Source organism: Alosa alosa, chromosome 18 (genome assembly GCF_017589495.1).
Source record: "Alosa alosa isolate M-15738 ecotype Scorff River chromosome 18, AALO_Geno_1.1, whole genome shotgun sequence".
Lineage (NCBI taxonomy): Eukaryota > Metazoa > Chordata > Actinopteri > Clupeiformes > Clupeidae > Alosa > Alosa alosa.
Window position 1 is genome coordinate 16,183,928 of NC_063206.1, and position 27,054 is coordinate 16,210,981.

Below are 27,054 nucleotides of genomic sequence, written 5' to 3' on the forward strand. Positions count from 1 at the left end.
TTGACCAGAACACAGCTGTGAGACACCTCTCCACTTTTTTGACGTGGTAAACAACCTCATCACATGGCGACAGAGGGACAGATGCTTGAGGTGGACTGTAGTTTGAGGCGGACTGTAATGCCCCTAACCACCAACTCCCTCTGTCCTCACCAACTCCATCACTCATGGAGATGACTCTTGGTTGTCTATCAGCGTTAAGAGGGTGGTGGTGGCAGTGGTGGTGGTGGTGGGGTGTGATTTCCGCACAACACCATTCATCAGCCAAGCCTGCTCTTCCCGCCCCTCCTCGACAGAGACAGAGTCTGCGGTGATGGCCGACGAGACGTTGCAGAGCCGAGGGGCCAACATTAATTTAGTCTAGGCTTCATTGCCGCCGCCAGATCGATAACGCAGAGGGAGAGGCCTTAAGTCGTGCCTCTTAATTGTGCTTCCTTCTCCCACCCCAGGCCTGTTTGTGTCTCATCTTGAAAGCTCTTAACTCTCCCTTCACACATGTCAGAAAACACTGGAGCAAAGTATGTCACAGTTTACATGCACAAAGAAGACACTTAACATGCATGCATATGTATACACATAGACACATAAAACATTTCCAGTACTTATATATTCATGAATAGTTCCATGGCTTATCATAACAGGCCTTTGTTGATGTTTTGTTTACAGAATTTGTAGGATAATCTGACAGTTCCTTTGAAGGACCAGCTGTCTCAGTCAAAAGTGCATTCATAAAATAGCATCTGGTTCTGTGGCTGCTCTCACTGCTAAAACGACCATGGGTGGAGTGGGCCCTCTCCAAAGCCACCATCCGTACAATGTTTCCAGTGCACTGTAATCTACAGTACATAAAACTATGTACAAATTCACTACAGTGTGAGCTTATATTTCATTTATATGAGTACATGATAAATGCTAATGATGATACCCCTTCAATAAATCTCTTCATCTACACAGTGAATGCTAATTAAACAATTACATCAGTATGCAGGATGTTCCAACGCCGAGTAAACAAGTGTCCCTGCGTTTGTGTGCACAAGTGTCACCAAAATACATATCTTTCAAAAAGATGTGCTTTGCAGAGGGATAAACTGATTATCTTTTAATCCGGCTCATATTTCTTATGTACATGCCTTGAAATACATATTGTGTGTCTTGGTGGGTTTCCATTCTCTTTGCGAAGTCTCAGGCGGGGCTAGTAATGCATGGAGACAGCATATTTGACTGGCCTGGGGCTTAAAAAGAAAGAAAGCTTTTGATGTAACGCAACATATTGTCTGTCTGATCTTCTGTTAGCTCCCTTTCAAAACAAGCTCCTTCTCTCCTCTCTCTACCTGTCATTCCATCCATGTGTTTGCATACTGACTGGTTGTTGCACTTTAGTGGTGTGCCATCTCGTACAAAAACAAAGTGAGGGGGATAAAAAGGTAACTCTTGCAAGAGGTGGGTGTTTTTTGTTTTTGGAGGGGGTGTGTGGGGGCTGTGGGAATGGTGGTGGTGGTGTTGTTGTTTTCCTTGAGAGCAGTGTACACAGCACTGACAACACACCTAACGTGCACGTCAAGTGTAATCAGCTTGCATAAACAACACGCGAGCGCCTGTGTGCGATGGAGACAACAGAGCTCGACTCGCTCAAGTACACTCCCTCTCTCCCTCTCTCTCTCTCTCTCCTTCTTGCTCACTCTCTCTCGCTGCCGAGCATAATTAATAACGACGGGGATTCGCTAGGCGCTGCCTGACGCTGGAGAGGCATCAGAGGAGGCGTTTGGAGCTCGCCATCCAGCATTGGCTGAGCCTGTCCAAACCTCGCCCCACCATCATCATGCCCCGCCTCTCTGTCTCTTGTGAGGACAGAGAGGAAACTAATTGGGAGAAAGGGAAGTAAGAGAAGAAAGAAAGAGTTCTTTCTGTGGAGAGGGGCTGGAGCTTATTTTTCCAGACTGAGTGGGTATGGGACAAATGGAGAAAAATAAGACAGGCGTGGACTGGAGGAGCTTGTCTGGATTGCCCACTCAGGGAGAGTCACAGGGCTCTCTCAAGTATTCTGGTCATTCTTTGGAGTGGGGAGTGAAGTGGTGTATGTTGAGGCGGTGTAGGGGAGACGAGGCCATGGCAGGAAGTGTGTGAGTGTGTGACACACAGGACAAGGAGAGACATAGCAACAGACCCACTGAGAGAGACACATGGACAGACCCACTGAGAGAGACAGCGACACAGCCAGAGAGAAGTAGTAAAAAAAGAGATGACTAACCTAACCCACCTGAGCTCGGCTCGCACGGGTCGATGTCCTCGTCGTCGCTGTCGCTCGGGCACTCGGCTGAAGCGACCTGGTCATCCGTTGTCTGAAGACACAAAGAGGTGGGCATGTTAAGCAAAGAAGCAAACACAACCTACTTAGGAGAGGGACAAGTTGCATATAAACAATATTAGGCGTTTTTACCCAGCAGAGGGACTGTTTATCTCCCTGCCTGTCTGTCTTTCTAATATCCCCACTCTCCATCCATTATTGACACAACTCTTATCCTCATCCTCTCAAGACACACTGTCTTCTAGTGCCTGAATACCGAACATACAGTACACAAACAACACTCTTTTTAATAAGGAGACATCGGCAACTCCTATTAAATAAGGTTGTATTAGTCCTCTGTAGTTTTACTTCAAAAAGGTAATACATGACTAAGTGAGCGCAGTGCAGCCTGTTTTTGAAGATTTGTGAGATCTCTAAAGGCTGACAACCCTGCTTCAGAAAGTCCTACCATGACTTCATTCCAGCCACATTCAGTAACCAACTGATTCCAATTAGCACAACTCTTCAGCCAGGTAGACTGTGATTTGTGATCTCACCTTTGCAGACAGCAGAAAGGAATAAGTGGTAGGACTTTCAGCTCCTGAAGCCGGGTCGGCCACCTCTGACTAACGGCATGTTGTGGAGGGTCTTCTAAAAACACTTGTCCCTGCCTGCTGCCCAGGTAAGTGGCATAAGACGGAAGAGTGTGACTAATGATGGATAGAGGAGATGACAGAGGACGGGAGTGGGGTGGAGGGGGCCTTTCTCTCTTTTTCTACATCTGTGCATCCACAAGCCTGAGGAAGTGGCGCGGATGTAAATTTAATTTGCTGTGCATGAGGCTGATATACAGTGTCGGCTGTCCAGATGGCGGAGCCAGTGGATCCAGGAGTGCCACATCCATCACTTTGCCTGTTTGATTTGTTTTTTTTTCTCCTCCTGGCGGGAGATCCTGGCACTCGCCACTGACAGACAGAGGTGCAGGAATCGATACACACACACACACACACACACACACACTCCCTATCCCTCTGCCATGCACGTTCTTTTTACATCTCAGTCTTACTTTCACACACACACACACACACACACACACACACACACACACACACACACACACACACACACACACACACACACTCCCCCCCTTATCTCTCGATCTCTCACTGCACTTTCTGTATAAGACAAACACACTGACTTTGTTTGCACACTCTACAGTATTCTCTCTCTCTTCCTCTTCTCTCTTGACACAGCATACAGATGAAGAAAGCATGCACATACAGTACACACACTCTTTCTCCTTTCTCTCTCTCTCTCTCATATACACACACACACACACACACACACACACACACACACACACACACACACACACACACACACACACACACACACACACACACACACACACACACACACACACACAGTTCTCTGTTTCATGTCTTCTCTGTTTTATGTTTCATCTGTGTTCTCAGTGCCACTCAGGGCTGTGGAGAGTGCAGTAGTGATGGAGAGCTGCCTGTCAGTGGTACCCGTCTCTCCTCCCTCAGACTCCTTTTTCATTTCTAGCGGCGGATGCGGCACAGACGCTGCACACAGCAGACTGAATGTCAACTGCAATACTTGCCCACTGATTACAGCAGTGGAAGTAGGGCTCGTTGGGATGTGTGTCATGATTCGGAGTGATGTTATTGGCTTATTAAGAGGTGACCTCATTTTGGTGTCTGAATGTTGGTGCGCACACACATACACAGACAAATACACAGACATACACCTGCACACTCACAAACAAACACACACACACACACACACACACACACACACACACACACACACACACACACACACACGCCACCACTTTCATCTCTGTGGCAACAGCCCCAATCACTGCCTTTGACCCTATTTATAGAAAGTGTGACAATTATTTTTCATTTTTTCACTGGCATGGATGTGCCAACACTGTGAAACTAAATGTTATAACACCCATATCCAGGAGCAGTGGTCAGACTGAGAGGACTGGGTCAAAACTCTGATGTAGTTTTGGCCCCACCCAGAACCATCAACTGGTACCGAATAATATTCCCATTCATTACACGGCCTCATTCTGTCCCTGAGCTGAGAATCTGATTTAGAGTCAGAGGCAGACACAGACATTCTACTCCAAGATGAATACTAAAAGTCCGACACAAGCATGTCGTCACATAGACACACAAACTCTCTCTCTCTCTCTCTCTCTCTCTCTATCTCTCTCTCTCTCTCTCACACACACACACACAGAACACACACAAACACACATATATACACACACACACACATACAGTACAGTATACACAGACATACGCACGCACGCACAGAAATGTGACACAGTAAGTTTCAGCACAAACTAGGAAACAGAGTTGACTGGAGCCATGGTTGGAGTTCATTAATCTGCCAGTGCTTTTAAAGTGCTGAAGCAGAGGCCTTGGGCAGGGAAGGCCTCATTAATCTGCCTGCTCTTCCCAAAGTGCCGAAGCAGAGGTAGGGGAACAGCTCATTAATCTGGCCTGGCTTAGAGCTGGAGAAACCGTGCAACGCAACAGGAATTTCGGCAGAAAGATCGGCTAGGTAAGGTGCCTATCACTTCCAAAATGTTGAATACAGACACACACACACACACACACACACACACGCACACGCACACACACGCGCACACACAAACACAGACACACACACACACTGTGTGATCGTAAAACAGAACAAAGTAAAGGCATGATTGAAAGGTAGCTATTTTTCTGTCCTCAAGTCGACCATCTCATCCCAAATGGTGGTCTAGTAATGGCGGTTGATAAAGGGGCTATGCAACACGCAGACTAGCCTCAGGCTTGACTTTGTAGGGAAGAGCCATGTAAACAAGTGCTGGCAAAGACAACACAAAGGCTGGTGTTTCTGAATGCGGGCTAATTGGCATTTCAAATCAATCTCTCAAATCCCTTAATGCACAGGAATGCACAGAGAGCGGGGGCTAAATCTTTCCACATCATATTTTTTCGACCAAGAGAATTCAATTTGACAGGAGGAATTAAACGATGCTGACCTTGACGAATGACTGGAGTCATTTATGATCGTTCCTGAACGCTAAATTTAAAGAAAAAAAGCCCTCAGGACTAGGACGGGTGCATGAGGTCAGTTCACACGTCCGGTATAAACCCTGTCACATTTTCCCCTCTTGATCTGTGGAGACTGAAAATCCTTTCGCTCTTAATCTCGACTAACTCTGTCCCACGACCCACAAGCTCTTCCTCCTCTGACCCCTGCGTCTGTGTCAGCAGACCGGTCGGAGTCAAAAGTGCCCGTCTGCTGTGTGAGATGCCCGGTGCTCCTTCCTTGTGTGCTGTGGAGGTCACACATTGAGCAATTAGTGCTCTGCTTTGAAAGAGACCGCAGTTGCTGTTGTGAGTGCCTTGTGGCTTTTCTTCAGCAGTGAACAGAGGAAAATTTAAACCAAAACAAAACAAAAGCAAAACAAACAAAGTAAACACATCCAAAACGCCTTGTCTGGAGTAATATGTGTGTGTGTGTGTGTGTGTGTGTGTGTGTGTGTGTGTGTGTGTGTGTGTGTGTGTGTGTGTCCAGCCCTGGGCAGAGAGGATGGTGCTTGAGCTGAGAGTCCCGCTGGGTTTCCGGCAGCTCAGCAATCTCACACACCTTGCTGTGTGATGACCTGTCTGTATCTCTCCGAGGACCCCCCCCACACACACACACACACACACGCTGTCTCTTTCTGTTTTTACTTCCTCTGCTCTCTGTTGTTTGAAGCCCTCAACTGGGATGATGAATGCTCTCTGGCACATGGGAACGTCTCTTTGGAAATGGGCTGAAAGTCACCCGGACGCTGAAGACATCACCCAGCTCCAGCACCTCCACCCAAACTAAGCTTTCTCTAGATGGCGTAGTCTCTTCTGAATGCTTTAGCATTTGTTACCGATTTCTGTTTCATTTGACCTATGCTGTTGCAAATGTGCTGGTGACCAATGTAACTTAACCTTTGCATTTTGGTGGAAAACAGAGTTGAAATATGCCCCTAGTTATTTACAGGTCAGAGAATGTTTGGGGAAGAGAGTCAAATATATTCATGTATAAACTGACCTTGACTGGGAGAGCTAAGACCCTTGCCAATGATTCTCATTGACCCTTAGAGCAGAGGTACCATTGTGGGAAGACCATGACCTGAGGCAACTTATCCCTGTAGGGTTTGTACAGGGGAAAACATGTATTCCTTGAATTTCAGAGATCCACACATTCAATGTATCTCAATGCCTCCTTCAATTCATACACCGCCTAGTAAAACCACCAGATTTCTTACTATACTATTTTGTATATACTAAAGCATGCTCGACCTCCATGTTTCAGATGAAAGGAATTCAATGTGAATATGTTCCATTCAGAAGAGAAAAGGCTCAATTAATAACATACAGCTGTGTATACTCCATGCACTGTTGCTAGGTTAAGCCATCTGTAGTACCAACAGTTTGGAGTCTTTTTTTTTTTAAACCCAAGGTCTGCAGGAGAAAGCCTGGGGGGCACTGCAGCAGAGACCCTGTACTTCACGTTACCATAGAAACTCACTCAACACACCAGTGGGAAGAAGCGAGAGAACTTTTGGATATTCATCAAAAGACAGCAGGGAGATAGCTGTCTGCAGAGGCAACTTATTAAAAGTCAACATTCAGGCTCTTGCTGTGCCAGTGATGGGCTGTGGAGATGCCTGCCACTTCGCTCAGCTGGTTGTTTGGCTATTTAATCGGCAACCTTATCATGAGACATGATAGGCACTTAAGAGACTGTCCTGTATTCCTCAGCTCACCTAAGAGCCTTTCAGTTTTATTTGCTTGCTGATTGTTATTGCAGTCAACATGCCATTTATCACATGGGACCTATAACGGACCTAAGGTGTGGCACTTCTCTTTGTCTTGTCCATGATAATGGAGGGTTCTTTCTAGTCTGTACCAAACAGAACGATGGCTCAACAACGTGAGGCACCTTTGAAGGACTTATTTCTGGAGGTTACTTTTCGTTCCTTTTCTTATTTGTACTTTTTTAACATTCACTGCACCACATTAGCATTCAGCAAGTACACAACTTTCATTGAGGCAGTGCTGACTCCTGGCGATTTCACATCCTGCTACCATAACATTTGTTCATAACAATGAAATTGCCTTTTCTCAGTTAGTCTATCAACTGCATTAGTGGCTAAGCCACAAAGTTTCAACGATGGCGAGACATAGCCATATTCATAGTCGTCCCTGTTACCTAATAAGCTAAATGTAAGCACACATCTTACCAAAGTCCCATAGTCTATGGAGCTGGCACTAAGACACATTTCACATCTTGTAACAGTGTTTTAAATGAGCTCTAGAGTATGTTAACATCCATTATATACCTCTTAAAAGAAGTAATGTTTTATTGCTTATACGTCTGATATTAAAAAGTAATAATTTAACACCAGATGTGGTACATCTGAACCCTGCAGTCCTCTCAGTACATATGGATACAGCAAGTCTCAAAAGTGTACTTCTGCATCAAACTGAACTGGGTCACAGAGAATAGATCATTTAGACCAGCAAGCACAATGGAGTGGCAAATGAATAGTGCAGGAGAGAGTGAGTCTCCTATACTGTTCGTATAACTCATCTCCTATTAATGGATTCCATATGCCTCAGCAGTAGTGCACATAGCAACTACTGAAATGGTGTTTATAAAGCCCATCTCCATTACCATTTTACTTTCAATCTGCCACCACCAGTCATGCAAAAAGTAAATCTGATGTATGGTCATTCTTAATGGATATTTCCTACAATTCACTGCTATGCACTATGTCAGACTTAATTCATTTGTCTGTGCAAATTGAGCACTTTTGTATGCAGAAAAAGTTTTACGATAAACATTTAAAAAATGAAGTATATACAATAAAACATGAAAAGGTCAGCTAAGACAGCTGTTAGGTATAGTCTGACTGTTCCATCTGCTCTCCTGATGGGAAAGAAAGGGCTTTTCTCCTTTATTTAACACTGAGCAGCTGTTGTTAGACCGGAGGCTCAGTATTAACGCATGTGTGAGAGAGGTGTGTTTGTGTGTGTGTGTGTGTGTGTTGAGGGGGGGGGGGAGTAGTACGGTCTGGAGCCTCAGTCTCACTCCCCAGACACCGTCTTGCTCCCAACTGCCATACATCTTCCGGCAGGCTACTGTCACTGCGCACAACACCCTCTAACGAGGTAGGCAGGAGCCGGGCGCAGAACTCCTCTGCCTCAGCTGACCACTGCAGCGGGAGCAGAGTACACATACACACTTTCACTCACACACAGTGTGTGTCTAGACACAGACAGACAGAACGACACACACACACACACACTCATATGCACACACGCACACACACACACACACACGCACGCGCACGCACACGCACACACACACACACGCACACGCACACGCTCACACACACAGCCAGGCTGAAAAACATTCCTTACACACCAGACATTACCTAAAAGACAGAGGTTTAACTGCCAATCTAGGCGATAGCCTCCAAAGCACACCTGCAGTTAGCACATTATTTGCTTTGCCATTCAACACATGGTGATCATGTATTCATGAAAATCTTATACCTCAAATCAGTTTTGCCATTTCCAGTCTATCCTGAATAGTTTGTTGATGTACATTTGTTCAAACAAGATTTGTTTTTCATTGTTAGTGGTGTATGCAAACGCGCCTCATGTCCCATGACAGTCTCTTAATGAATTTCTCACAGCAGCAAGTAGCTAGTGGGAGAGAAGGGAAGGGTGGAGAAAACATTTAAAAAAATCCCTAATTATTTACAAGTTCCACTCCAAATAATGTTTGTCTCCCACTACTCGCTGTCATCGGCGCTGCCTGAGCATGATTTCCATTTTATAGATTAACACACCCTGTGAGGGAGATGAGCCGCAATGACAGGGCTGCTAAAATAGAGATGAGACGAAGAAATTAAATGAAAATGGGGGAATAAGCTTTATTCCCTAAATACACAGACTATTTCATGAGGTGTGTGTGTGTGTGTGTGTGTGTGTGTGTGTGTGTGTGTGTGTGTGTGTGTGTGAGTGTGTGTGGTGGGTCCCTGTAACATTTCCACGCAGAACACATTTCACACTAGTGCAGCAGCAAGAGAACCCTGGAGGGTTCTAACTACACAGTGTACCAGAGACATTCATGGTGCACTGGTGGAAGAGAGAAGTGTCCAGGTTTCTATAATGAGAAAAGTGTGAGGTGTGTGTGTGTGGGTGTGTGTGGGTGTGATATAGAGAAAAAGAGAGGGAGGACGAGAGTGAGAGACAGAGCAGACAAGTGAGGAGGGGGGAGAGAAAGAGAAAAAGGTAGACAGACCGGAGGGGAGGGAGAGACGGAACAAAGTGACATTGGGGAAAGAAAGTGAGAGAGACAGAGAGAGAGAAGGAGAAGGAGCTGGAGAGAGGGGGCGATAGGCAGCACACTTTTATCAGCGTTAATTAGAAGGCCGCACAGCTGAGTCTCCGGCGCCAGTCCTCACACCCACACCACTCATTACGGCCGCTTTTGAGGGACATACGCCACCAAGGGACAGCTTCTCTCGTCCGCACCTCCTTCAAGGCTCGGCTTTGCCAACGAGCCCTCTCCCCGCATGACTCAGCTCTCTCTCTCTCTCTCTCTCTCTCTCTGGTCATATTTTCTCCTCCTGGCATTGATCATGTTCAAACATTTTTTGAACTCTCTCTCCCTCTCTTTCTCTCTCTCTCATGCTTTCTAACATTTAGGTAGGAATCTGGGACACTCATTATGAATGACCGTGTGCAACCAAAACAAGCATAAAACCTGGAACCCAGGTGGGAAGCTGAACTCTTCCATTGATTTTGTCTTCAAGTACATAGCCAGGACCATCAGACTTCCATCTAACTAAGTAAACAATAATCTAGCCATACCTTTCGATTGTGAAATGCAAAACCTTACATTTGACACCTGTGTGTGTGTGTGTGTGTGTGAGTGTGTGTGTGTGTGTGTGTGTGTGCTGTGTGTGTGTGTGTGTGTGTGTGTGTGTGAGAGAGGCATAGTCAAGAGTTCTGCTTAATTGCTATTTTCCTTTCTTTTTCCTACTGAAAATACATTTCTTCTATGACAGACCCAGGCACTATTTTTAATGCAATCTGTTACAGTCACTAAGCCAGCCAGGAAGTTGCTAATAAACTCAACTGTCATCTTGTAAATGAACACACACACACACACACACACACACACACACACACACACACACACACACACACACACACACACACACACACACAGAGTATGAAACTTGGTACTTGAGCAACTGTGCCAAAAGTAAAAATAAAACCCTGTGAAGTATCGATTTAAAAAGTCTGAAACAGCGGTTTATATAAAGGCATTGGAGTGAATACACACTGAATAGAATAACCATCTGTTTCAAGACATACTCATCAAACGATTCCTCTCTCTGTTGCCTCACATGGTGAAATAAAGATTGATTATGTGAAAATAAGTACCAAGAATGAGTGAGTACTGCAATGCAGAATTCTCCCCCTTCACACTATATGGGTCGACTTTAACTTTGTATAGATATCCTGCTCTTGTTCTCACACCAGTGAACGCCTCTTCCTGCTGAAACATGGTGCTATTAAATGGGTGTCGGCGAGGGCGGTAGCCTACATGGCCTGCTGGAGATGGGTTTGTGCGTTCGTCTGGCAGCCCCAGGGTGCAGGAAACCAGGGCCACAGCCTCCGGAGTGGCTGCAGGGGCTCAGAGGACGCTGTTAGCTCATGATCTTCCTGTTGTACAAATATCTCCTGAGCATGCGGCAACACACTCTAACACATACACACACACACACACACTAACACACACACACACGCATGCACACTAACACACACACACGCACGCACACACACTAACACACACGCACGCACACACACGCACGCACGCACACATGCACACACACACATGCACACACACACGCCACACGTACACACACACACCTACACGCACATACACATACACATGCACGCACACACACACATACATGCGCACGCTGTGACTTATTTACCACACATCCACAAGCTCAATGAAATAGTAGGTCTCACTGACACTTCCCACAATGCACCTGTCTATTCATAATTGAAAGCACTTCTGTTGTATACATCCTCTCTGTCCAGATATTTCATGCACAGACAACAATGGGCCCCTCTTTGAACACCGGTTGGTCCCTGCCTCCCTCTTCCTTTCCACGTTTCTCAATAAATGAAATCCCTCTGCACTCAAGTACCTGCTGCCACATCTCCCCACCTCCCCCTTCATCGCTAGCTTGAATATAACACCTTCCCCACGCCTTGATATGGGAGCTATCTGAAATCGAATCTAAAAGCGACGCCCGTCTGCCCGATGGCCTCTGCACCAATCTGGGCTGATTGCGGGGGTCTGCTCGTAAGTGAGGTGATCCACTGGGAGCAGGGCATGACCATATGGGAATGACTAGGGTGACAATGACCAGAGGAGCAGCCCTTCACCTGTCATGAGAATGGGCTACCTCAATTCCACTACACCCCCGAACACCGAGATTGGAGTCTGTGGGTGTCCTATTGGGACCTCTCCAGTGCACAGTCGAACAGAACAGAACATCGCCACAAGGTAAGCTTGATAGCATATTATGGAAAGACCTTAGTACAGCATCAAGGTTAGAAAGAGAACAATTGAGAAGAGGTTTTGGCAACACCAAACGTGAAGCACAAGAATTGACACGGGCAATGCCAAGGTTGCCTGTCTTGGAAACAAGTATTATTCTGGTCTCTGTGTGGACTGTGCTTTGTTCAAATGGATACAACTGACTCGATCACAGGTTTAATCACCAATAGGGAACTTGCATGATGTGACTATTTTCTTTTTTTATTTGAAGAATTTCATTAAAATGTGCAAGGCAATGCCGTGGACAAACCTGAAAGAAAATGGTACTAAAATTGTCTAGAATAAATTATCTTGTCTGTAGTTTAATCTCATATAATTTTAGGATGTGATTAATGGAGGGGTTTAAAATGAAACAAGAATGAAAAAAAAGCAGAAAATTAGAATTTCAGTAGCATCAGCCAAAAAGTTTGAAGTGTGAGAGGATATAAAAATGTGATAGCCTAAAAAAAAAATAAAAGTGTGAGAACGGCTGAGTGAGAGAGAAGAAAAAAGAGTGAAAATGTCATGCACTGGGGAAAGCCAAGCAGGAAGAGAGAGAGAAAGAGAGAGAGAGAGAGAGAGAGATGTTGCAGAGAACGAGAGAGAGGGGAAAAAAGTGATGATAAGCTTGCCCACAAATCATAGGCTCCCTGACTTTGCCTCCATTTTGACATGCGGTCCCAGTCCCTGATGGGGCGACAGAGCCAAATTTGTCATCCTAATATACACGCAGGCCAGGCTCAAGATTAATGGATGGTGGCGTGCTTCGCACACTCAACCTCTGCCTAAAAACATGACAGGGAAAGGGAGGGGGGGGCACCTCTCCTCTCCGCCTCTTCTCTCTTTCCCTCTCTCATATCGGCGGATGAGCATGCTGGTGCTACCCAAGTGTGCCCTCCCCACACGTTGCAGGAGTAGGCGATGATGTGCCAATGGGCTGGTTAGCCACACGTACATCGAGCCTAATCAAGCGTGGTTTTCCCGCAGCGCAGTGGGTCAATGATGAAAAGGGTGTCATTGAGGAAGCTGTGCTACAATGGGGAGTGAGACAATGGCGTTTCGCTGCTGTCTGTTAGTAGGTCGATTTCAATAACGTGAATGATGTCTCTTCGGGTCAGTATTCTTCAGAGCTCTTGGATGAGGAGAGGCATTATATTTAGTGCCGTATATATATCATTCAATAAAGTACATTACGCCAAAAACTATTTGGGATGCTGTCTTCTCTGCCTTCAATAAAAGATTGATTTTTTTACCGACTTGTTTAAATATGAGATAATGCTGAACACTTCTTTCACTCCAGCCATCTGTCTCCTCTGCTCTTTCTGCAGAGGGGAAGAGATGGGATGCAGAGAGGCGGAGACCTCGTCTGACCTCGGCGGCGGAGAGAGACGCGGTGACAGGAGAGTTTGGGCTGGGGGCAGGGCGATGAGCAAGATTAATGGGGTGTGGATCGGAGGAGACTTCAGCGACTCCGCCACTGATCTGTGGAGCCTCCGAGTCACTCCGACGCTGACAGGCAGGAGAAGAGAGATGAGGGAGGTGGGCGAGAAGTAAAGAATGGAAGATCAGACACACATACACACACAGACACACAGACACACACACACACACAAGCATGCACGCACATGATCACATGACCACCTCAGTGATCAATCATGAGCTGTGTGGGTGGCTAGCACTGCAGCTGCTGTTTTAGGTATGTGTTTGTGTGTGTGTATGGGCAGAGTCTGTTGTACATTGAGAGTGGGTAGACTTACATGGGAGCTGAAAGACAGAGCACAGCCGTATTGCAGTGGATAAAATAGAGCATATTGCAGTGCTCTTTTCTTCTCCGTTACACAAGGCAGGATCTGGCACAATTAGGAACCTGCCTGCCGACCGACCCTCATGGTTGTCTCCTATTCATTTCCCACTCCGCTTCTCGCTGATATCTGAAACAGCGCTATGTAACACAATCATGTTCACAGTTCAAATTGGAACATGGCGTAATTGCGAGGAATAACCAAAAAAACTACATTTGAAAGAGAGAGAGAGAGAGAGCGAGAGAGAGAGAGAGAGAGAGAGAGGGGGAGAGAGAGAGAGAGGGAGATGGGGGAAACAAAAAACTTTTCCCATCTAGCTCTTTTTTCTTCTTGTTCTTCTGCTCATTTCTGTCTGCCACGTGGGAGACAATTTGGGTGGCTGATCACTAATCAGAGCCAGGGAGCCGGACCACACAATGAATTATTGATGTGATGGGCATAATGAAAGATGGCGGCGTCACTCATGGTGCCATTACTGTGAGGGGGTCCCAGCCACCAAACAAACACCAACAGGATTAATTACAGGAAATAAAAATGGCATGAGTTGGAGGAGAGAGAGAGGGGGGTGGTGTGTGTGTGTGTGTGTGTGTGTGTGTGTGTGTGTGTGTGTGCGGGAGGGGGGTGAGGGGGGTGATAACAATTGTTCTGTACCTACGACTGCATAATGAGGCAAGGGAAGGGGAACTCATCCTCTGCGTTTGAACAATGGAAAAAACAGCGATACTGCAGAAAAAAGCGATACTGTAGGATGGAACAAAACAACAATCAAAACCCTGAGACAATTTATCAAATGAAAATCTTGCCAGTTGATTTACATGAACTTAAGGTCGGAAAATATTCTTAAAAGAGCAAGTTCTGCTGCTAATACAGAAGCAGGTAACAGGGACAGCCAATTACAATCGAGCCTAGACTCCTTATATTGCACAGATGGTTTGATTAACAAAGCAAAGTGAAGCTACTCTTTGAATGCAAGTGCTTCACTCATTTCATGCTGCGTGAAATGGCATATTCTGAAACTATCCCTTAAAATAAAGAAACATGCGGACTCTATATTTAAGCCTAATAATTAACAGCAGTTCAAAATAAACAAGCTAGAAAGTGAACTTCACTTGATTGAGGGAATAAAAACGCTAATCCCATATCAATCAGCTCAAAGTCAAGATGTGGTTTGCTGCCTGCAAAAAAGACTTCAGTTGATTACTGCTCCCTGAGCAGGAATGAACTCTCTTCTTAACTGAAGGGCATTTGTGTGGAATACATTTACACATATTTAAAAACCAAAGAACAAGCTGTGATTTATTTTCATGTATGCTTCTGTGTATACTTCTCACAGTTATGTATGCCATATAAGTACTTAAAAGTTAGAATACTTTTTTAGTTTTCCATTGCCACCTAAGTGAGTTGTCAACACTACCTTCTTGTCTTAAACTAACTTAGCCTGAAAACATAGAAGGAAAACAGTTTTCTTTAGTGGGCCTGAAGCAGCCTGTAGTGTAATTTAAACATAAACAAAATATTTTGGGTACAACATGTAAAGTTAAAATGAGAGTGAAATGAGATTATTCCTCCATAACACACAACGTGACAGGAAATATAATGGCATCCTCATTCCTTCACTGAAAAAGCATTGACCACACCCAGCTGATGAAAACCCATCGACCCCTCCTACTGTCACAGAGGTGACGGCACTCACTTCATGATAACAACCCTTGATGACATTATTTTACACCTCTAAGGAATCCATCTGTCAACATATTGATGGAATGAACTTAGCTAAAATGAAAATACAAAAAAAAAAAAAAAAAAAATAGAAAATGAGAGTACCTCTACTCTAAAAATCCTTAAAATATGGAGTTCTTTATCAACTGCGGGCGTACCCAATTGATGTCCTTTAGGTGTATCCACCCATCAAACTGCCAAAAGTCTCTCCTGGTGACAGGAGAGAAGTGATGGCACTCTGTCTCCACCGCATCAATCAGAGGAGCTGCTCCATATTCCACCGTGTCCCTCATACATCTACTGTCACTCAGGCGCCCTGCCCCTCATCACTGGTGCTCGGTCTGGGTGGGGTTCAGCCTGAACAGGCGGCACAAATCAGGACGCGCAGTGGTGGCAATTCACAGCCGATGAGCTGCAAGGACAGCTTATTCAACGTGCTGCTTGGATATTGATGCATTTGTGACTGTATGTGTGTGCAGTGAATGCATGCATGAATGTATGTACTGTATGTGTGTGTGTGTGTGAATGTGCCTGGGAGGTATTTTGCTGATTGTCAGTTATATGTGTGCACCTGTTTCCTTTGAGTGTGTATGTGTTCTCTTGAGTGTGTTTGTCGTTGTGTGAGTGTGTATGTGTAGATATACACATACAGGTGTGTGTGTGTGCATGAGTGTGTGTATGTATGTTTGTATGTATGTGTGTGTGTGTGTGTGTGTGTGTGTGTGTGTGTGTGTGTGTGTGTGTGTGTGTGTGTTTCCACCCAGCAGTGAAGGGCAGGTTTAATCATCAGGCCCAGAAGGGGGACAAGGTGATGGATACGCCCGGTCGCCTGCCGTGGCTGCCTCGTACTCGGAGCCACCGCAGGTCTCTGACATCACTTCCCCCGCCATCCATCAGTGTGTGGCCGCTGCGTCCTGAGGCCAGCCCTTCAGCACCCCCACCACTCCCACGGATCGCATACCTGCGGCTCTTGCTCCTGGTGATGTCACCCGGCCAGGGCTAGCCCAGGGAGGGGTGTCCTCCATGTGGACGGAGCACGGGTGCGGTGAAGGACGCGTGGACGTGTCCCTAATTCACCCACAACGCACCCGCACCCACAGCGGGAAAGGAAGGCTATGCGACAGCTGTCTTTTCCTAAAATAGTGCATTATGTACATTCTATATTCTGTCTTAGTCTATATTCTGGATATCTGATATGAATATAGATACTGGATACTGATCATATCCTTTAAATCAAATCACGTGGCAACATGTAAATGAATATTAAAGACAATGAAGATCTGAATTATTATATTTTAAATAACATACTATAATTGTAATAGTATAACATAAAAGAACACCAAAAATAGCCCCAGTGAATGTATAATCTCAAGATATTTCTCAGAGGGACACACATGTTCGTCATGTGGGAGAAATGGGAAATTACAGATCAAGGGTGTTTGGACGTGTTTCTCTTTCTTTTGGTAGGCACTTCCATTGTATAGTTATTCCTTATCACACAGGAAACCAAATGGAACAGTCTCCCTTCCCCGCCAAAGAGAGCCTGGATGATTCTTATTGCCAGGACGGGAACCGAGCCTCTGCCGACAAAACCTTTAAATCATTTCTGCCATTTTCGGAGCTTGCTAATTGTGAAGGAGACAGAACCACCTGAGCTTGACTTCAGCAGCTTCTGGGGAGGCAGCATAAAGACGCAATAGGATGACGGATTTGCAATAGGTGGCTGGGAGACCAAACAATAGACTTCCTGCCCGTCTCCACGGACACCCGTCCGATACGGCTCGTCCGTGTGGTTAGGGTTGCATGGTGCATATAACTATGTTTTATTCAGTTCCATTTACATAATTAAGACTCAAATGCGAGAGCGATCGAAGGGGTATATCTATATGCTCATGATATGCTAGTCATGAATTATGATGTATTTTGACATTGACATGTGTATGTATGTGATGAAACTATGTAGGTGTGCACCACATGATTAATATGTGAGGCTGTGCAATGTTAATAGATTTTGGATGATTTCAGATTATTTTGATCTACATATTTACCTGGACTGCTTAAATGCATGACAACATATCACACACCACACATTATGTAGGCTTAGCTATAAAATAGTGAAGTGTCAAACAACTGCCAAACATTTGATCGTGTTCAACAGCATACCCAGGGAAAGAAATATGGATTTGGTGCAGTACAGAGGGGTTCACTGTGGCATGACAAGGCACAACCTTCAGAATTCAGAGAGAATTCATGGTTGTAGGCACAAACAGAGTCCAAGGACAAAGGTTGAGCAAAGAGATTATATTGATTTTTTCCCCCCACAAAATTGATATTTCCCCCCACTGTCTCTCTAAAGAAAACTAAAACAAGATGTAAGCAGCCCTAGCTAATATAAACATGTTTCAACACCTTTTTCATCTTGTATCTATAAACATTAGACTAAATCACTCCACATAACCACATGTTACATATCAGTCCCACGCATGTAAATAAGCCTGGATGCTTGTGATGTAACAGATGTCAAATTGTTGATGTGCAAATGATGCCAGTTATGTAATGCTTCCTCTAATAACCGAGCTGAGCAGCGATCTATTATTTAGACCTCAGAAGTAGAGAGGTCTACAGAGCGTGGAGACAATGCTATTAAAAAAATAAATAAATCCATTGTGCGCCCAATCATGGCAACCAACAGGCAAGAATGTATAAATAACACATCTAAAAAAAAGACTGCTGATGAAGATGGCTGAGATCTGGCGTTGGATACATATTCATCAAACAGACATCACTTCTGGCATCCGAGTACCAGGCAGTACAACTTTTTCTGACTATTCACTTATATTCATTTTCAGTCATGTCACAGTAGACTATCTGTATATAGAATGATAAACAGCTATTTCTTTAAAGACAGGTAGGAAAGGAAGTTGCAGGCATTGTTTTTTTGCATTGAATAGTGTCCATATCACCACACAAAAGATAGCTGCATGCTTTTAGCATACATTTGCCCTCACAGGAGACTTTGTGCAAGACTGTGCAAATGCAACACATACTCTCTGTGAGGGCGTTTGCTCACTATCTAGCGAAGTCATCCTCCCAATGAAGGAGACAGTCAAGAAACCTCTCTTTCTCTCTCTCTCACACACACACACACACACACACACACACACACACACAGTAACACCTGACACATTCATGCACAACAGCTGATGCAACCACCGGCTCTCTGCTTGTTCATGTTCCCTCAATTTTTTATATATTTTTTTTTATATATTTCTGCCTTTTTTCCCTGTCCTTTCCTGTCCAAGTTTTTTTTAATTTTTTATTAATCTTTATTCCTTTCCCTTACTTTTTCTCCGTCAACATTATTTATGCTTCAAAAACAGTCGTTCACATAGAATACAAAACAGCAACAACTGATATATACTCATGGTAACAAAATTCACATAAAATTTCATGTTGAAATTCAACAACAGGCATTCAAATGAAGAAGCCAACAAAGGCCACTCTCTCAGAACAATCCACACATACTGTAAAGCAATGATGATATCAGTTGACACCTTGTCTTTACCAGGTCTCTGTATAAGGATTTACATGAAGCCCTGAACTTTATACTAATTTAGTATTCAGCATATACTATTGATATCTCATTTGAGGGTTGTGGAGGAACAACCATACACTAATACAGCAAACAGGCATATCTAGAGCATCTCCGAAATAACTTACACAACCACTACACTGAATGTATATCCTTGGGGCTGCAGCAGCTTGACTTATAACAACTTCCCCTAGGGCAGAGGACAGTAAGCCAGCCCTCAATCTGCCTCCATCCAACGGAGGGGGGATGGAGAAGACTTGGCCTGGGCAAGAGAGCTGAGACAGGGATACTCCCTGGCTATTCATATGGAACACGACCATCTGGAAGTTGAGGAGCCAGAACATGGAATGCCGTCGATTAGGAGCATATGTGAGGCCTGACACCTAACACCTTCCTACTTTGTATTCATGTGATACAACACAACTGTTACAGTGCAACTTTAATATGCTCTAATTTTCATTGTTAATGAAGTTCCTACATTAACAAACACTCTGGGTATTGTTTTATCTACTGTAATGGACAAGCAGTTGGGACAATAAGATAGCACACTATCAAACATGCACCAAAATCCAGAGGCCAATGACAAGTGGCAGTGAAGGTCATGAAAATGTCATGTATAGAATGGAATGAAGCTCTATTTTTACAGTAGTTATGATGCTACTTCATGGCCCGCTCACTGAAAGGGCTACGTCCAAATAGCTATGGACTGAAATTGGATGAAAGACATAAAGCCTTACAGCGTGGCATAAAAGGAATGTTTTTGTTCAACAAATTGCCTTGAGCTCCCTTAATGAAACAAATGCATGAATTAAGCGAGGCAGTTTAAAAGTGCTGTGTTCATGCAATGCATTCTGTGGAGCCGGACTGTTTGCTAAACAGTGGGGGTGTTAATATGCATGTAGGTCAAAGCTAATTATGACCACGACTTGGGGAGAGAATTAGATTGTAATGACTACGGAACAGACCAAGGAGGACCCAGCACCTCACAGTTGGATAAAACAAACACATAAACAAAGCCAGATCAAACAAGGACAAGAACAACAAAAACAACACATATGATTCCAGCTGAGAGCACTTTTTTCATTCAGCACTGTAAATGTAATTTACTCTTTTATAACAAGGATTTAATGAGTGTGTATAAGATTCTCTCTGCTTGCATCTCCCATCTCCTCGGCTCTTAACCATTCCCTATAGGCTACTAGGTGTATAAAGGCTTTCTTTGGAAAGTGTAGCATAAACACCTTTCTGTTTTGGCTAGAGTTACATATGCTTATAATGCATTTCTGTTGGGAATAAGTTAGGCAACAAATAGAGACATATGTATATATACTACTACTAACAATAGCACCACTCAAGTGTTTTATATATATATACCTATGTCTCTATTTAATCTAACTCTTAGATTATTCCCAACAGAAATGCATTATAAGCATATGTAACTCTAGCCTAGTCTATATATATATATATATATATATATATATATATATATATATATATGTATACCCAGAGAGAGAAAAGAGAGAGAGAGAGAGAGAGAGAGAGAGAGAGAGTGTAAAAAGAGAGTGATAAATTCAAAGTGTTTCAAAATATGAGACAAAAACAAGCTAAATCTGTGAAGCCTCGTAATGGAAGGTCTCTTTAATCTTGGTAGAGGTCATGCAAGACGCAATGACTCACCAAAGTTGCAATTACGACAAATTAATTACAACTTGATTGTGTACATGGGCCAGAGTCTGATAAGATGGAGGCTGAGCCGAATCCTATTGCACAGCATACTAAACAGGAAAAGCCATGCAAATGAGATGTGCTTGTTTGTGTGTGTGCACGTCTGTGTGTGTGTGTGTGTCTGTGTGTGTGTGTGTGTGTGTGTGTGTGAGTGTGTGTGTGTGTGTGTGCATGTTTTCCTGTGTCCCTGTTTCAGGAACTGCAAGCCAGTACATGCGAATTACACCTCTATATTTAACCAGCTTACTTTGGTCAGTGGCATGCAGAACCATGGCACTTAGAGGGACACTGAGGCAAAGTCTTTCCCACGGATGCAGGACAATCCAAGGCATCGGAGTGACTGTGGGGGTCTCTCCCCTTTGGTTCAGATGCTGTTTTAATCAGCCTGCGAGCCCACACACTCCAGTCAGTGTTTACTGAAGTAATTAAGGTTGATACATCTAATCAGTGGGACTGCACGGGGCCAAATTAAACTGGCACGCAGAGAGAACATCAGGCAGTGGAGGTCTGCCAGAGGGTCCAGTTGTTCCAGGCCTTCTTCAGGGAAATTACAGGTGAAAAACTGAGAGACAGCGCGCTGTCTTTTGCATACGTTACCACGCTGCTTTGAGTAAAAGATGGGGAAACACTGCTGGTGGCTCAAGCAGCTGAGAAAGGTGCTTCAGGAGGCCAGAGCTTCCACGTGCGCAGAGCACTGAAATAGCTGAACGATGCGCCGTTAAAGTCATTTTGGAGACAGATTTTTTGAACGTTTCAGGTGTTTTCAATGTAAATTGTTGTAATTTGGTAAATTGGTGTAAATTTTAAATGTCTCTGTTTTAAGTGACCTCTGTCTCACAGGATTCATTTGGAGAGACAACAGTAGTTATAGTAATTCTTCTGCTCAATGGAAACAGAGCTACTAACAATAGCACCACTCAAGTGTTTCCTCTGTGTCTTGCTCTGAGGGGCATAACAGCCTGTGTGCACCATGCATTTCTCATAAATGTCATAAATGTCACCCTGAATATGGTAAGGCTATACTTGAAAACTCCTGGACTTGGGCAGGGGCAAATCTGCCTGGTTATGATTGGACAGTAGTGTGGAGAGGTGTGGTAGATCCCCCTCTGTCCTTAGCTGGTGTGGGCGGGGTGGGAGTCTGCGTCCATGCCTGCAGACTATCAGACAGCTGTCTCTTACCTGCGCCACACCCTGGCAGACCAGCATCAGGTCCTTATCTTCACCTCCCCATTTTCTGACTCTCTCTCTAGCTCAACCTCATCCCTCTGGCACAGAACATTTCTGTGGATTCTGTGGGGTAGTCTTAAGGCTCAACTCTTTGGCAAAACAATCTCCTTGTTATATAAGTGACCTCATTCTGTGCAGTTTGAAAAATAAGTGTTTTTCATTATTCATTCAACACTTATTAGGAAAAAAAAAGTGTCCCTGCATGATGACCTATTATGGCCAATTACAGCCCATTACAGTCCTTCTCAGAGGGCATACTGGTGGAAAAAAAGGAAGTTTAACTCCCTAATATCACTAAATTAATTCCACTATGGCAGTTACTCAGCTCTTATGGGGGAAAAAAAACGGTAAGGCATTTCGGTCATCACAGACAGGTTAGGCCAGCACCACCTCTTACTCACCTGACAACCTGGGCCAGGAGAGAGACAAAGGGAACAAGTGTGTTTGTGTCATATGCCTTATTTATCTCCTCACCCCATCGCTCAAAGTGTCCGTTCTGTTGGCACCTCTGGCTGCCATTAGTCATGTCTGCGATGGGGCTGCGGATTTATTTAAAGGGAAGCAGCCCATCCGTCACCAGGCTCACAGGACAGCGCTGGCTCTGGCTTTTTTCCCCGGCTTTCCATTTATTTACCCTTTTTCTTGCTCCGCCGAAAATGGCAGCGAGAGGAAACCTTAAACTTAGTTTTTAGCCATTACGATATTAAAGGAATTATCCGGAATAAAATGCACTTTAGATAAATTTACGGATGATTGGGAGTACATACGTTGAGTTGACATCAAAATCATTCAATTCGGATGTGTTTTGAGAAAGTTCGATTTTACCGTTTTTGGTCAAAACTCGTTAGCCTGGAAGTGACCAGGGCAAGTCATTTCGCCGCTACAAAACGCTATTTTTATACCTCTTCTACAGTTTCAAACAACATTACACTTACGTGGTAGTGAGTAGAGGGTCCCTAAACCCAAACCGAAGTATCCTGAGGTCTTTATCTGGTCAGATAGAGAGTCCAGAATGAATTTCATCAAGCCAGTACCTCACCAAGCCAGTAAAACGGCGACGAAATTGTGAATTTCCAGAGCGGGTTACTCCACACTCGGCAATCGACTCCTACGGACTTTCCCCTAAAGACGCCAGCTGCAGCAGCACATTTCTGGAAAGGTACTGGCTTGATGAAATTCATTCCGGACTCTCTATCCAACCACATAATGACCTCGGGACACTTCGGTTTGGCTTTAGGGACCCTCTACTCACTACCACGTAAGTGTAATGTTGTTTGGAACTGTAGAAGAGGTATAAAAATAGCGTTTTGTAGCGGCGAAATGACTTGCCCTGGTCACTTCCAGGCTAACGAAGTTTTGACTAAAACGGTAAAATCGAACTTTCTCAAAACACATCCGAATGACATGATTTTGATGTCAACTCAACGTATGTACTCCCAATCATCCGTAAACTGATCTAAAGTGCATTTTACTCCGGATAATTCCTTTAAGCGAGCTATGAAGCCCAGGTGTTGGGATGGCTGGACGGTGCGGAGGTGGGGACGGTGTAGACAGGAGGGCCTGGGGGAGACACACTGGTGAAATCTCACATTTGAGAGCCTGAGCACCACAAGGGAAGGAGGAGAGGAGAAGAGGAAGAGAGGAGGAGCGGAAAGGAGGAGAGGAGGAGAGGGAGGGAGCAGTGCTGCTCTGGGCCATCTAACCTCCCAAAATGACAGCAGGAGAAGTCTACAAATTGGTCTCCTATTACAAAATTAAAGTGGCCCCCCTTATGGGAAAAGGGAGTGAGATGAGATGAGCAGGCAGGGGCGAAGCTCTCAACCGCAGACCAGAAAGGGGGGTGGGGTTGGGGTGGGCCGGTGAAGAGTGTCTGGGTGAAGGAGGGGGCCTGGGAGAGGTGATGGAGAAGAGGGCTGAAGCCTTCCTGAAGGCAGCCCTCAGCCTCGCTATCTGTTGTGCCGGCCGACAGTTTGTCAGCACTGCATTACAGCCTAATTGGACGGGGCCGGGCTTCGTTATAAGGGAGTTGACACTTCATTAGGACATGGAGGCTCGACTGCAGGGTACCTCCTCTTCAAAAAAAAAGAAAAAAAAGAGAAAGAAAAAGAAAAAAAAGAGAGGATGCGCACTTGCTCCGGCTACTGCTCAAACACTCGACGGACGAGATAACATTGTGTTGGAGAGGCTAAGACAACACGCTGCCTAACAAGGTGCAGCATGCCACACAGCGAGACAATTTGACCCAGGAAACGGTTCTTTGACAATTGGAATGGGAGGTAGATCCAACACACAGGCCCCGTCGTGTTTGTTTTCATCTTTGGAAATGCCACGGCTCTTCCCACCTCTATGCAAACCTAACGAGACATGCGGTGGATGGCAACTCACTCGCCCCTCAATACCGCGCCTGCTCTTTTGGCCGCCACTTCATCGACCCTGAGCTTAAAGTGTGTCGAAGAAGTGATTCATTTGGCACCACAAGCTGAGAAGTAATAAGAGCTAATGATCTGTGGGTGTTGATAACCTTTGCCAAAGGGAAAACTCTAGTCTGATCAGCTGTAATTATATAGCACGCAAACCCTGGGTTGTAGAGACAGCTCACGCCAACTCTTAATCCTGCCTCGTTGATGAAATGGAAGTAAACACATTAAAATGAATCCAAGCATGTCTTGGATTTATATTGGTCTTTGGCATTTCAGCCATTTCATCCATTATACACCTAGGAAGCATTTGATAAATAGATTATCCTTGATTTGTATGCAACTCCTATCTACATACAGGAGCCTCATGCAGAGTGCAAGGCTAAATATTATCAATGCGGATGTATGCAACTGAGAATGAACTAAATGTGAGTGCAAGTCCTTGGCATAAACAGAGGAAAAAAGAGAGTGATGAAGATTACTGGTGGAAAGATAGACAGGCAAAGTGAACCCCGCAAAAAACGAGAGACTAAGAAAGACATGGGAGAGTGCGGCGTCTTTGTGTCGTTTCCCCCTGTGTGCTGTCTGGGCCCCATCTCTGACCACGACTCGTCAAGTGGCTCTTTAACCAGATGACCTTCTCCTGCCTTCATGCCCGAGTCCCTCTCCATGGCCTTTTCATTTGGCTAGCGCCCACCCACCTGCCTGGCTGCTGTCGCTCACCCCAGGAGACTCGGCAGGCTCCCTCTTCAATACCTCTCCGTGGCGCCCTGAGCGGACCTGACATTTCTACGTTTTCACACACACACACGAATCCCCCTGTCCTTGAGCGCATTTGAACTTTACGCGCCTCTATCGCGAATCATCGAGTCTGGCTGCGTTCGAACAGGCAGTTGAATGCTCTCAGATATGGCCGACAAGGCTGTCTATTGAGGTGCTGAGTCGCAAAACATGGCGAGGGAAGAAAAGCAAGTGTCGGATGGCTGGCACACAGAAACAAGCTGGCAGAATGGATGTTATATAAGTCATAAAACTAAAAACCTATTGTGCAATCAACAACCTTGTCCAGCATTCCAACATGAAACTAAATCTTTAACGTTACATCACAGTGAAATTGACATCATGGTATGCTTAAAGATACACGGCAATGAACCTGAAGCAAAAAGAGCGTGTAGGGAGGATAGGCTAAAAAAAGATAGCTGATAAGCTAAAACTTTCTTTTTCACACCTCAAAAGATGCCAGTTTTCTAAAATGCAAGTATCCACAAGGGTAAGTTTCTAACCACGTTATTACAACAATAAGAATACTATGGCCATGCATTACGAGAAATGCCCATGGCATGGCAGGTAAAGATATTGTGAGGTGCAAAATGATCTTCAACTGACCAGTAAGGTGCTAACATGACAGGGTTATATGGAGCATATGAAGGGTTTAGTTTTGGAACGGGACGAAAAGTTTCTACATTCACTCACAGTGAAAAGGTGAAGAGCAAGTCTGCTGCAGAAACAAAAAAAATGGCCTCTTTTTTCCCTGTGCCTCTTCCACTGTTCTGCTTGGAGGATGTCTACCCTTGCACTTTCCAAACCTCTGCTACGCATGACACAACAGAGGCTGGCGAGACCTCCATGTCCTGCTTCCATGACTACCCTGAAGGCTTATCAAAACACCTAAAGGTCTTGAAAAAGAAAGAAGAAAAAAAGTCTTAAATTCTTTAAACTTTTCCAATCTGTGTACATTTCTTTTGTGTAAGAGACACATAACATACAGTAGAAGTGCTGCCAGCACTGTAACACACGTGTTATAAGAGTATGTATCATTTACTACTACTATGATGTCAGTACATGTTAACTCCATGACCTGCCACAACAGAAGCTTACTGCTGCTGACATGATTACCTGTAAAGATAACAACTATATGCAAAAAGGCTTCTGCACACAGTCTTTGCTTCCTTAACCATGCTTCATTCTTTTCATATCTTTCTCCATTTTAATCTGTGTGGGCGTAGTTGCATATCTAAGCCAATCATTATCTTCATCTTTAAATGTGAAGGAAGGCTGCTCGTTGTGCTGTGACATAATATTTCTGTAGGCATGGGTATACTTTACTCTGTGGAGTACTTCTGTTAAATGACTGCTGAGAGTGGATGGATATTTCCAAACATCTCATCCATTCTCTGAGAAAACACCTGACTGTTCATTCAAGCCTGAAGTGACACAATCTGTTACTAATTACTAATAACTTTACAGTCATCTCTGTCGCAGATGGTGAGCTGTTTATATTCAAAGGAAAAGTGAGGTAGGTAATTTATGTATGGCCAAAATAAAAAGTTGACATCCATTATTAAAGGAGAAATCCGTCGATTTGTCACATAGATCTCCATTTCTTGAGGTCACCAAGTATTGTCGGTACGAAAAAAAAAACCTAAAACAAATCAGTATTACCTAGTTCGAGTTGCTAGTTCCAACAGCTAAAGTAGCCAGGCAGCTACAGTGCTACACTCTGGGGGCATGGGCAGGAGGGCTCACAGACATATCCCCAGAGTGTGCCGCTGTAGCTGCCTGAATTGCTGGATTTCT

General features: G+C 44.6%; 1 protein-coding gene across 34 annotated transcripts in view; it reads right to left on the reverse strand.

Moving 5' to 3' along the window:
• LOC125312111 (neurexin-1a-like) overlaps window positions 1-27,054 on the reverse strand; it is a 279,994-nt gene that overhangs the window by 14,720 nt on the left and 238,220 nt on the right. For 23 of the 34 annotated variants that reach the window (XM_048270694.1, XM_048270660.1, XM_048270687.1 and 20 more), the window contains one exon: window positions 2,246-2,336. In XM_048270694.1, the coding sequence (XP_048126651.1) occupies window positions 2,246-2,336 (91 nt within the window). The remainder of the gene's footprint in view (window positions 1-2,245; window positions 2,337-27,054) is intronic. The other 11 variants (XM_048270695.1, XM_048270688.1, XM_048270686.1 and 8 more) reach the window with 1 other exon arrangement.